The sequence below is a fragment of the Gopherus flavomarginatus genome, chromosome 3 (genome assembly GCF_025201925.1).
Source record: "Gopherus flavomarginatus isolate rGopFla2 chromosome 3, rGopFla2.mat.asm, whole genome shotgun sequence".
In the NCBI taxonomy this organism is placed as follows: domain Eukaryota; kingdom Metazoa; phylum Chordata; order Testudines; family Testudinidae; genus Gopherus; species Gopherus flavomarginatus.
Window position 1 is genome coordinate 78,630,715 of NC_066619.1, and position 12,564 is coordinate 78,643,278.

The 12,564-nt window shown below is 35.5% G+C and overlaps 1 protein-coding gene across 3 annotated transcripts in view; it reads left to right on the forward strand.

The window, feature by feature from the left end:
• Positions 1 to 12,564, forward strand: part of PRDM6 (PR/SET domain 6) — a 91,291-nt gene that overhangs the window by 10,483 nt on the left and 68,244 nt on the right. For all 3 annotated transcript variants that reach the window (XM_050945820.1, XM_050945822.1, XM_050945823.1), the window contains exon 3: positions 2,291 to 2,598. In XM_050945820.1, the coding sequence (XP_050801777.1) occupies positions 2,291 to 2,598 (308 nt within the window). The remainder of the gene's footprint in view (positions 1 to 2,290; positions 2,599 to 12,564) is intronic.

A 12,564-nucleotide genomic window follows, 5' to 3' on the forward strand; every position in this document is an offset into this window, starting at 1 on the left:
TAAGTTGTAATGATATATTGAAGTAAAACATGTTCTAATAAAAGAAACCCCACATAATAACATTTTTATATTTATAAAGCATATTTCACATCAGAGGATCTCAAAGTTCTTTAAAAATTCTGGGCCATATTTTGGCTGTGAGGAAATGAAAGGTGTGCAAATAGGCCCATAGGAGTGGTCAACATAGAAGGGGGAAATGAGCATCAGTAGCACAAACCACAGTTTGAAAAAGGTGCTGGGTAGGGAAGGGAGTGGTTGAGGGACGGATGTCTATGTGGCATCATCTCCTGGCATATCTGTGGGAAACTATTTGCCACTTCAATGCTGACTCCATCGGAACTGACTCCTGTGGGTTCCTGCTTCATGCTGTCAAATCCTCTTTGGTGAGGGAGTGGCCTTAACGTGGGTGGGGAAGAAATAGAAGCGTACATCAAGATTTCCACATGGATTTTGGGATATCCACATGTTTTGAAAACCATTTTCTTTGCTCCCATTTATGGTCCTGCAAACCTCTCTTTCAGATTTCATGACGAATTAGGAATTTCATGAGATGAAACAAAGAGTTTCCTGTGTAATTCCACCTCCTCCCTGGGCTTCTTCCTCAAGAGTTATGTGATACAGACTTCTCTCTCTATAGAATCACTTAACTGAAGCCACTTCTCTGTTGGAGGACAGCAGTGAACTGGCACTCGCATACTTGTAGGAGATATGAAATTTGCTTAAGGACATAGAGAAGCCCTCCAGGATTTTTTAGGGACAAATGTTCAAGGGTATTTTAAACTAGCCTCCATTTGCCATTCACTAACTCTTGCAATTTTCTCAGCTTATCGTTTGCACGTTAGGACTTACATGTGGACAGTAGATGATAATGCTCAGAAATATAGGCAATTAGAAGTATGTGCAAGAATTTGTGAATGCACAAATAGAGACTATATTTTGAAAATGTAGCCCTTAATAACCATGCAGAGTAGACAGAAGGGTTTTTTTAAGGTCTCATCTGAAAGACTCCAACATAATAAATGGCATGGAACTACTCAATTCATCTACCTTGGAAGGAAGAACGATTGAGTCAGTCCTGCTGGGATTTGAACCTGTGGTTCCAGGGAGTCTAGTTATTCCAAATCTGTGGGTTAGACCGCTAAACCTCAGGCCCTCTGGTGAATAGTTTGCATTATTTTTATAAGAATGCATGTGGCTAATGTAAAATTATTAGGGGAAGAGCCATGAATTGCTATGTAGTATAATTATTGTTTTTTGTTTGTATTTCTGGAATAGATTTATATAAAAACTTTAATTGTGCTAGAAGATGTAAAATGTGATGAGGACAGTAACATAGTTCAATAGATTTATTATTACATTAACTCAATATATCTCCAGAGAAATGGATTTTCTGAGCATGAAACATTTTCCTGGAAGTCAAGCATTCGTGGCATATGTAGAAATGTGTAATGGAAACACTTTTCCAAAATTTTCTCCCAGACAGATCTTCCCAAAATATAGAACCATCATTAATAGTGGTAATTAGTGTAATCAGTATTTTAACACAGTGGTCTTTTTGTTAGGAACTGGTCGCATCACCAAACATGGTCTTCTTATCCTCATCCTCATCCTCATCTGCTATAGTAGACATTAAACATGTGTTATTGTACAATAAAACAATGTTCTTAAAGTTGTTTTGTGGTATCCAGGAAAGGTCAGATTGAACTGTAAGAAAGCAAATGAATAAGATTTCATAAGTATAATTTACTATTGAAAGTTTTCCTTTATATCTTTGTATTAAATAAGCATACATGCATACACAAGGTAATGTGGAACTAAAGCTAATATTTTATAAAAAATAAAGATCAAATTAACACTCCTGAACTGAGCTGTGGCAAGATGAAGGGGGGGGAGGGCTTCAAAAATCATCAATGAGATGTAAAATGTCTCATTGAAGCCTATTACTAAATACTTCATCATAAGAGGCAGATGGTTTAAAACAGCCTTTGTATTAATCAGAAAACCTAATCTTAGAAACTCTTTCCCAGTGAGTGAGGCTTGGCAGGTCAATGAACACATTGTGCTTGCAGAATGTCTGCAGAGCTTCTGCTGAGGTTCTCTCATTTCTCTTTTAAGGGATTTGGTGAGGTTAGGAGAAGGGAGTAAGCAACATGCAAAAGTGTGTGTGTATTTAGATGTCTTTAAATGGATAAAAAGGTGGAGGAATGTATGTGTCCTTGTCTGTGGTGGAGATGATGGTAGTAGCCTGATAACACCAAGTTAATTACTCTTTTTCCTGTTTGCCTCACAGGATGTGACATGTGTGCTGATAATCGCAATGGTGAGTGCCCCATGCATGGGCCACTTCACTCTCTGCGCCGCCTAGTGGGCACTAGTAGTGCTGCAGCCGCAGCACCTCCACCTGAGATCCCTGAATGGCTCAGGGACCTCCCCCGGGAAGTGTGTCTGTGTACCAGCACTGTGCCTGGTCTGGCCTATGGCATCTGCGCTGCTCAGAGGATCCAGCAGGGCACCTGGATTGGGCCTTTCCAGGGAGTTGTCCTTCTGCCGGAGAAGGTTCAAACGGGAGCCATCAGGAACACTCAGCACCTCTGGGAAGTAAGTAATCTTCTTTCTGTTCCTTATAGAAGATTGATTTTCTTAAAGTCTATATCAAATGTCATTGTGTGTAGGACATACAGTTTAGTTCCTTCGTACATAATGGCTAGATTGATCTGACCCCAAAGCCTCCACAATGGATTTAAATGTGTAATCAGTAACATATGCCTGAAAGACTTGCCCACACTTTCTGCACCTGAGGATACCATTGGCAAACTAATGGGAACCTTAGAACTGCACCTAGTTTGCATAAAAAAGGGGCATATTGCTGCACAGTCTCTTATCTTTAATATGGAGATATGGCCTGAGGCGGCCATAGTCCCAACATATAGTGCTTCTTTCATTATCCAAGTGGCTGCAGCCCAGGGAGATGACTAGTGCCAATATATGTTGCTCCATCTTGATTTGAGTGGAGGGCACTCAGTTTGAGATGGTAGATTGCATGCTCAGACCAGTCATCTTTGTGGCCTGGAAATGTGATGGGACTCAGTTTCTGTTTTTTACACTCCCATTTTAAAGATGAGGGTAATCACCAACACTTAGAACTCTGGGCCACATTTGTGCTAGTGTGCTTAGTTCTGACCATCTTTCCTGTGGTTCTGTAGGCAGCATCCTTGCTCAGAATCCAGGTTTAGTTTTTGTTTGGCAATTCCTTCTTAGTAGCTATCCTCTTGAAAAGAGGAATGTAATGCCATTAGGCAGTAGATTTGGAAGCTTGGTGTAGTTTGGATGAATGTTGGCTGTAGATTCCAGGTTGGTTTAAGAAATCCTAAAATCTATATTGCACTTGGTCTTACAGGCACTTCCCCAGTCACTGTTCTGCTATAACTCAGGGTTTGCCTGCGCAGAACCATTTGAGGAATGCCTATTTTCAGAAGTTTAACATTCAGCTGTACAAATGATCTTCAGGTTGAAAGCTAGCATCTGTATTATGCTGGCCAGGAAGCTATAATTTTTACACAGATGATAAATGATTGTGTCGAGCAGTTTTGCATTTTGGTAAGTTAGTTTGAAAAAGAAAGAAAACAAAGTGTGCTGATTTTAGACAGAGCTTTAACAATAAACAGCTAACAAAAGTATCCTCTTCCTTCCCTCATCGTGTATAAATAATACACGTGTATAATAATACTCTTCCCTCCCTCATCGTGTAATAAACACTTAATTCAATTTATTGAATTAAGTGTTTATTATAAAAAGAGGAATGGCATTCTGACCTCCCTATCCTTTTGCCATTCATTTCTCCTTAATTCATAACATAATTTCTGGGATATTTTTGTGCCTTGAATTTTAAAAACAGTTTTGTTTTGTGCTGGAAAATGTCAGGCCTGATTCTGTAAGTCCTCTGTGGAAAGAATTCCCACTGAAATCAAGGGGAGTGACATCTGAGGAGAGTTGGTAGGATTGTGTCATTCATCCAGAAAAGGAGGAAGTATTTGCGAAATTAGTGGCTCCAACCCTGTACCTAAACAAGCAAAATCATCATTGTTAACTTGCTGAGATAGTGACATTAGAGAAGTGTTTGCTGGTTAGGGACCTGATCTAAAGCCCACTGAGGAGAATGAGAGTCTTTCCATTGACTTCAGTGAGCGCTGCATTAGTCTCCAAGCGTATTTTCAACGGTCATAGGATTTTTACTAGCTGTTTGGTATTATGGATTCAAACATGCAGATATGTACTGTATTCATTCAGCAGACCTGTAAGCTCTTTAAGTCGGGGCCATCATTTTGTTATGTGTTTGTACAGCAACTAGCAATATCATAGATGACTTGGGTTCCTGAATACTACCACGATACAAATAAATAATTATATACCCAAGGCCCTTTTCTACAGTTCTTACAAAACCTGCCATTGAGGCCACTAAGAGTTTCACATAAAAGCTGAAAGATCAGCCCCAACAAGTTTCAAAATGCATTGAATGAAATTCTGGCTCTGTTGAAGTCAATGGGAGTTTTGCCAATGACTTCAGTGGAGTGAGAATTTCACCTTTTTTGCATATTGGTTCAGATCCTGTTCCAGTTGAAGTAAATTGCAAAACTCCTATTGACTTTTATGGGAGCACATTTAGGCACATTATTCATACTCATTTATAGAGCATACACTGTAATGTTGCAACAGGACTTGGTACCATTTCTGACATAGTATTTGTGGTTTATATTGTCTTAAACTGAAGAATATGAAATAATAAAATTTAGGGGTCAGATTTTCAATTTCTGTTAATCATCACAGTTCAAGTGAAGTCACTAGAATTAAGATATTTTACACAAGTTGAGATTTCAGCCCTATGTATTTACATAATTAATTTTTTCCCAATATTTTGATTCTTTAGTTAGACTCCAGTTACTTTTTATGTAAGTTAAGTTTTAAATATTGACAGCTTTTTTCAAGGGGACCATTTTTTAGTCTAATTTCAAGTTCACTTAAATATTGTGGTTTTGAAAGGTCAACTGAAATGTGTGTTACTTGTGTCCTCTGATAGAGACAGTGACAAGATACAGTGTGGGGAGGGAAACAGAATGGAAATGGAAAAATATTTAGTGAAAACCAGAGAGCAATGGGAGGTGTGGGGAGGGGAGAGCAGAACAGAAAAAAAGGTTAATGAAAAATAAATACTGTACCGATGTAAATCCCAAATACTGTCCAGTTACGAGTGTCACCTGAGCTTTGTGCTGGTTTGTTCTTCTATCCCAAGCACATTGTGCAGACTTCCTTTATGGCAGAAAAATGATGTGTGTTTTTGAATTGAACGGTCTTGGAAAGAAAAATAGGTTGGGGCGGGGAGACCTATGAACTCAGACTATTTCTGCAAATGCAGAAAGAAAATGCAAGGAACACAAAACCTCCAAATTTTGGCCATTCTTCATTTATTTTGACCCTCAAAATGGTAGTTTTTATTTTCTGAATACTGCTGTTTACTAAAGAACAAATATAGCAAAGGAACGAGACCAGGAGGAGATTGCAATTTTACAAAGTGATTTATGTGAATAAATATAATGTGTTTGAATAATCTATATACTTTTAGTATACCTCATAAAATAAAATGTAGATAAAATCAGAAAATAAAAATTAAAGGATCATCATCGTCTTTTTATAAAAACATGGCTATAGTTAATTCCCTTCCATCTCCCTTTTAAAATCAAATTCAAATGTAAAAGTGATTACACATGAATATTCAATATTAAAGTCCTGATGGATCTTAGTGAGGTAAATATCTTTTTTTTTTTTCAGTACTCTAAATAGATTTCTAATATTTTTTTCTCCTGGCATTGCAAAGTTAAGTTGATGGATTTTTGTTTCAATTTACAGCTCTTTATTGTTTTCAGTGTGTGCTAAATAAACTGAAGAGCTTTTCCAAAAACTATTAAGCATAGATACAGATTTGGTGCTTTTTTATTTCCTTTGCTGTGGCAAACATCAGAATCGTTGCATTTGACGTATGGTTCAAAACCATGGAAATATTTTTTGGTCTGTCTGCATGAGTGTTCTCACAATGCAGGAAGTGCTTGCTTTATATGTAATCCATATAGCTCAATGTACAGCAATTCAGAGTAAATTAAATACCATTCCATTACCTCACAACGTGTCTTGACACCTATGGGTGTTCATGGGAAATTATAGAGTTCTTTAGCAATTAGTCAAGATAATTTTTATAGCCTACAGTAAGATCAGATCTTCAGAAAGCCAAAAATATTAGTCATTTCGGTTGTAGTTGTTTCTTTTCCCTCTCCACATTTCCCCCTCCTCCCCCTACCCTTTGGCCCACTTCAATCTAGATACAATAAACTCTGATTTGTTTAAAAGGAAAACAGTACTGAGTGTATTAAGTAAACATTCTCTTTGGTAATACAGGCATTTATTCCAACAGTACTTGATAACTTTTCTGATCTTTTTTTTCATTTTGAAGTAATGGGAACAATCCTCTTCTAATGTTATTGAAAAGAAAACAGAGACTTTCTCAGCAATTAGGTCTTATTGATGAGAATGAGATAATTTTCCCTTAATGTGTTTTCTAATAAAGAAGTGAAAAGGCACACTTGATTCTAACATATATGAAAACATTATCTCAATTATTAATGTGTCCTTATTCTCTAGAGATAAATTAAGCTGGTTGCACATGGTTTCCCCTTTCTGTTTAACATCAGAATTTAATAAGACTAGACTTAAGGAATGCATATGGGATACACTTAAAATTCTATTGGAATAAAATACAGAAGTTTTAGTAGTTAAAGTTTTTCAGACTCCATAAATCCTAGAAATAACTGAACGATAAATGGATCTCTTCCTCAAAAAATACTTAATAGAAGAACCATTTTGATCACTTAGATGAAGCTAAGTTTTATTGCAGTTGCAGAGATAGCTATATTGAAGGACTGAATCTCATAGTTGTCTTTTCCTCTTTATACTGGTAACATTTTGCCTTCATCAGTGTTATATGCTGGAAATCAGTTAAATAATTGTTCTTGAGCTATTCACGGATATATCAACTACATTGTTACACTTTGTTGTGGTTTGATTTTCTGCAATAATTTTAGATGTAGTTTAAAAATTTGCTTTTATGTGTAGATCTTACCTTTTATATCTGTTAGTTTTATTTAAAGAGGTGAATAAAAATACACACATAAAATGAGATTTATTAATAATTGCAAAATGCTAATACAGTAGTTCTGTTTTGCCCTCAAGATGGACAGTATTAATTGGCACTAGTGTAAAGACAAATCCTCCTGTCCTTTCAATGTGGTACCATGTGTCTGGGTGTTGTGCTTCCATTGAAGTCAATGAGAATTTTGCCATGGACTTCAGGGAGAGCAAGATAAGGAAGTATAATGAGACATACATTAGCCAGACCCCATACTGTACACATTTTTATGTATTCATCTATAGAAAGAACCGTTACCTTTAAATTAAGAACTCATTCCAGTTATAGTGATACATATGTGTTTATATTCTCAAAGCTATAGTTTCGGCCTAAATTTGCCTGATACAGAAAAAGCACTAGGGGATAGAATTATGCCATAGTTCTGTTAAAGTGAAAATTATGTTTCTCAGCAATCCATCATCTGATATTCTAGAGGGCTTGTCAACTCTGTTTCAAATATGTCATGTTCATGAAATTCAAATAATTTTGCCCTCAAAATAAACCTTAGTAATGTTACTATGATGTCTTAAATTATGCAGAGTAACAGCTGGTGCTGCTGTTTTTGTTTTACCTCATATGATTATAAGATGTCTTCTTTTTAGGGTAAACTCTGTTTTTATCAGATATATATTAACACCATCTTCTGTGTATTGGAAATGTCGCTAGTATTGTGTTCAGTAACTCAGCTAGCTAGAAGTTCAGTAAGATAACATTCAGGGTCACAGCATATTTAATTTATGCTCTTTAGGAGGAAATTGCACTAAGCAGCTTGCTCCAGTCAGTTTTTCATGATTATTTACTATTGCATTTCTTCCAGTATCTTTAGTAATTCATAGATTCCTTATTGAAGAGTTTAAATCCAAAACTGTATCTGAAATTTCTTTGATTTCAAATATAAAAGCTTATCTTAGCTTAAATTTAACATGATTTTCTTTAATCAGACAATTCAATTTAGCCCTTTGCGTGTTTCTCATTAGGATCATCTTATCTGTTTGCTATGAGTCATTCATACCTCTGCCTTCAATGTATTTATTTGATTGATATACTGTACTTTTTATATCTCTAGGCACACATCTAAAAACACATATAGCAAAAAAGTAATTTAACTAGCTATAGGGCCCAATCCTGCTCCCACTGAAGAGTATATGAACTTTGCAAAATCCTTAAGTAGCAGTCATGCACATATCAGTTATGCACATGTCCTCCATTTTTGGAGAAAATCTAATTTTTAAGGCATAAAATTACTCCTAATTTATGGTACCATTAACTGTGAATTATTTCTATTCACTTCTGATTAAATGTGAATAAAGGGAGTACTTTAATGATGTGTATGGATACCTAAATATATTGCAGACTTGATACCAATAATATATTGGTGATAGATACCATAAAAAAATCCATTGTGCCTAAATGCAGAACAAATTTTTCAGTATGGAAAAGATGTTCAGTATTTCACAGAATTATCTTGAGCATTTCTTTACACCTTTTATCCTCTCAGATTTCATGACATCAGATGTGTATTGACAAAAAATACAGACTCTTGAATAACTACTTAACATAAAAGCTAGAAAATCCAGTCTAACGTACACTTTCCATTTAAGCATTTGCCACCTTTTTCAGATAAGTTACAGAATTCCATTATCCAAATTGTTACACATGTGTGACAGAGGTTGACCTTTAGTCATGTCAATCCTTTTTGTGTAGGCCTCAGGCTCCAGCCTAATGGCTCAAAGCCTGATTTACTCACTGTAATAAGGGCAGGAGGTCGAGCAATTGTCAGCCTGCCTGCTCCTACTCTTCTCAGAGCCTGGTTGAAGGCTGTTAACACAAAGCTTTTCAAAGTGAATTTACAGCCTCCACCACTGACAGAGGCCAATCAGTACACCATAAATGTCAGGTTAGTGAGATTGAGCAGTAAGTAAAGTACTGACAGCACACTATTGGCTGAAATCGATTGCTCAAGGTTTAACTGAAAATAGCCATCTATGTATAAGTACATTTGTGGAACCAAGTTAAGTATGCAGAGCAAGTTTCAGGTGAATTTCATAGAATTACCTATTAATAATAGCACATGGCATTGGGCTTTGCATTTGTGCAGTTTTAATATTAATGTTGCTTGTGCTTATATTATTCACGATCAGAAAGTTTGTGCATTGGAGCTGGTCCTTAGTTACAGAAATGAGGTAGCATGTTACTGTAGGGAAAAAAGAAGAAGAAAAGCCAAATGTCAGTTCAGAAAAACTACGGACATTTTAATGATACTGATTCATTAAAGATTAAAAATTTTCAACTTTAAGTGATTCATGCAAATTCCAAAACTTTCCACAAAGGCTCATTCACAAGGAAACTGTGGCTTTTTCATTGTTCCTGTTTTTCTGTAACGCAAAACTATAGCAGAAATCATTAATGAGTGATTGTGTCCTGATGGTCTGAATATCCATGAGATGTAGTTACCTACAAGACTGAATGTTTTTATCATTTTGTGTAATGACAGTTTGGACAACAATTCATTTAGCTCTGAGGGCATCAGCATTAGAATGTAAGAATCCATTAAAATGCTGTATGCAAGGATTTATAAATTAGGCAATTTCCTTGACTATTGCAATCATTTACAAAATTGATTGTCCCAGTGTGGTATAGGCAGATTGCAGCAATGAGCATTGACAACAGGCATGTCCTCTAATATCTATAGTCATTGTTTGCTAAAATAGGACGCCTCTATGAGGTTGTTTTCCATCTCAAGGTCAATTATGTATTGAAATAAGTCTACTAACCTAAAAGACCACACATCTTTAAAGGAGACCCACATAAGATGGCATGCTATTTATAGGCTGCAATGATAGCAGGAACGCTTTTTTCCCCCTTTCACCCGTAATTTGTTTGCTACTGATCTAGACATTCATTGGAGTCTAGAGTGCATATTCTCTGTGTGATCCATTATTGAAAGGCAGATAATTTTTGCAAATTGCAGCTGTAAATATTTATTTGATTGAAGATATAAAAGTCAATAATGTGTTTTATTTGTTGCTTTTTAAAGTTCTAATTAACCGATAGATATACTGTTTATACTTAATTTGGGTCAATTATTCTAGAAGACATAATAAAGACATTATGTCACAATGAGAATACACCCCTGAAGTAAGTTTTCCTATACCAGAACAAATATAATAAATCCACTAATTGTTTAACCATTAACCACAAAAAACATAATGTTCTCTATATGTGTGAAAAATCAGAAATATGCCTGATAAAAATATCTGGACACTGTCACTTTAACAGATGTTATTTCACATTATTTTTGAAAAATGTAGATTATCTTCAGCCAAACATAGTTGGCAACAAACTAGTTTGTGTCAGGCCACATGCTGATTGTGGTCATATAGGGTCAAATCCTGCAGTTCTTAATCAGTTCTTGTTTAGGCAAAACTCTCATTGGTGTATCAGTCAGGTTTTCAGGACAGAGTGAACACCATACAGCAGTGTTTTACTCACTGTTTTAAAATCAGCACTTTTCCATGATAAGAAGCCAGCATTTTCTCTGAGAAGCACTACAGAACCTCTAGGTTGTATCTCAGTGTACACCCGGCACTGGTTTGATAAGATTAGGACAACATTACCTTAAAAGCACCCTGATTATGGATATGCTGTAGCTTGACCGAAGGCCAACATTTTAGTTTGGAAAAAAGACTATATTTTCAGTGACTGCATAATAATACACTGTGTTTAATTAGTTAAACATCTGCATCAAATATACATTTTCCTCTTTTTAGTGTTTTGTAAAAATCTAGAACACATTTGTTTCTGGTGTGTATTACATTGAATATTTGTTGCACAGATTTGGCAAAATGGTCACATACCAGGCAATAATTTAACTGTAATTCAGATAAGTGTTACTAATGTAGAGCCTATCTATCTATCTATCTATCTAATATGTGTGTGTGAATATATATATGAGTGTCTCAACAGTTTTGATTTAAGTTATGCAACTGTAAAGCAGAGCTGAGTCAGTCTATCAGGCATTAATTGTCATTGAGACTTTATTATATCAACAGAAGAAATTTGAGACCACTATTTATTAGACTGTTTATTTATTATAAAGCAATGAAATTGGGAAATAAAATAATGCTTATTCAAATTAAGAATCTTTTCTCTCTTTTAGTATAATCTTAAAACAAACTAATAACAGTATTGAAATGTATTTTATGTAACATAAATAAATATAGGGTTAATTATATTCAGTCTTTCTAATGTATTGATTAAGTCAAAATTCTTGAATGATTTTAATTTGGTTATTTATATATATAGAGAGAGAGATATAATAAATATATATATATATAAATAAAAAATAGCACGTACACACACACACACACACACACACACACACACACACACACACACACACACACACACACACACACACAATGTTATTTTTTATTTTCTGCCTGCAGTTATGTCAGAGGGTCATTTGTGGAGGAGAGGGTGTTAATGTTTATTGGTACTGCCACAAAGATTTGTAGAGCAATACGGTTTGGTGGCAGATATTCCTTCTTATGGCACCATTATGTCTGGCAATCTTAAAAGGTGAGTCTTTACTTTGCTATTTTTAAAAAATGTCTATTATATATATGCATGAGGTTTCTGTTGTTTTTAGATTGGCTTCAATTATGTCCACATGACTCTGTCCTTTTACTACTCCCATGGGAAAAAGGGATATGTGACAGATATTTGATATCTGCATACAATATGTGGCATATTTGATTATTTAGGAATAAATGATTGGGGCTCAGCCACATTTCTTGCTTGCATGATTGGTTGCTGATAAAATTATTCCCTCACTGGGAGATGCCCAGTCTTGTTTGCATCACAAAGATCTGTTTGGATGATTCTGCTGGCCTTGTATTGGTTCATCTTGTTATGGTCAGCATAAGGACAGAAAGAGTAAGGTAAACAAGATGACTATGCTTGTTCAATTCTCTGATGCCAGATTAGGAAATATCCAGTATATGTTACACATGAATTTCAGGATTTAGGAATTCTGGTCACCTGATACTTATCACGCTTCCTTTATTAGTTCTGATTTGTGGGTGAAATTGGAATCCTCTAGACTTGTTCTAGATGAATTCAGTGTCCATGAGGATAATGGACCAAATTTATTGTTGACCTCAGTGTTGCAACTCCATTGAAGCCAAATGAGCTATGGCTGTTTACACCAGTGGTGAATTTGGATTATTGAATGTATAGCTTCTGTAGTAAACATAGGATATTCTGGGTGGTATATTACTCAAATCACACCAGTTGGCATACTGATTCTGACTTTTGGGATGGTATTGTAA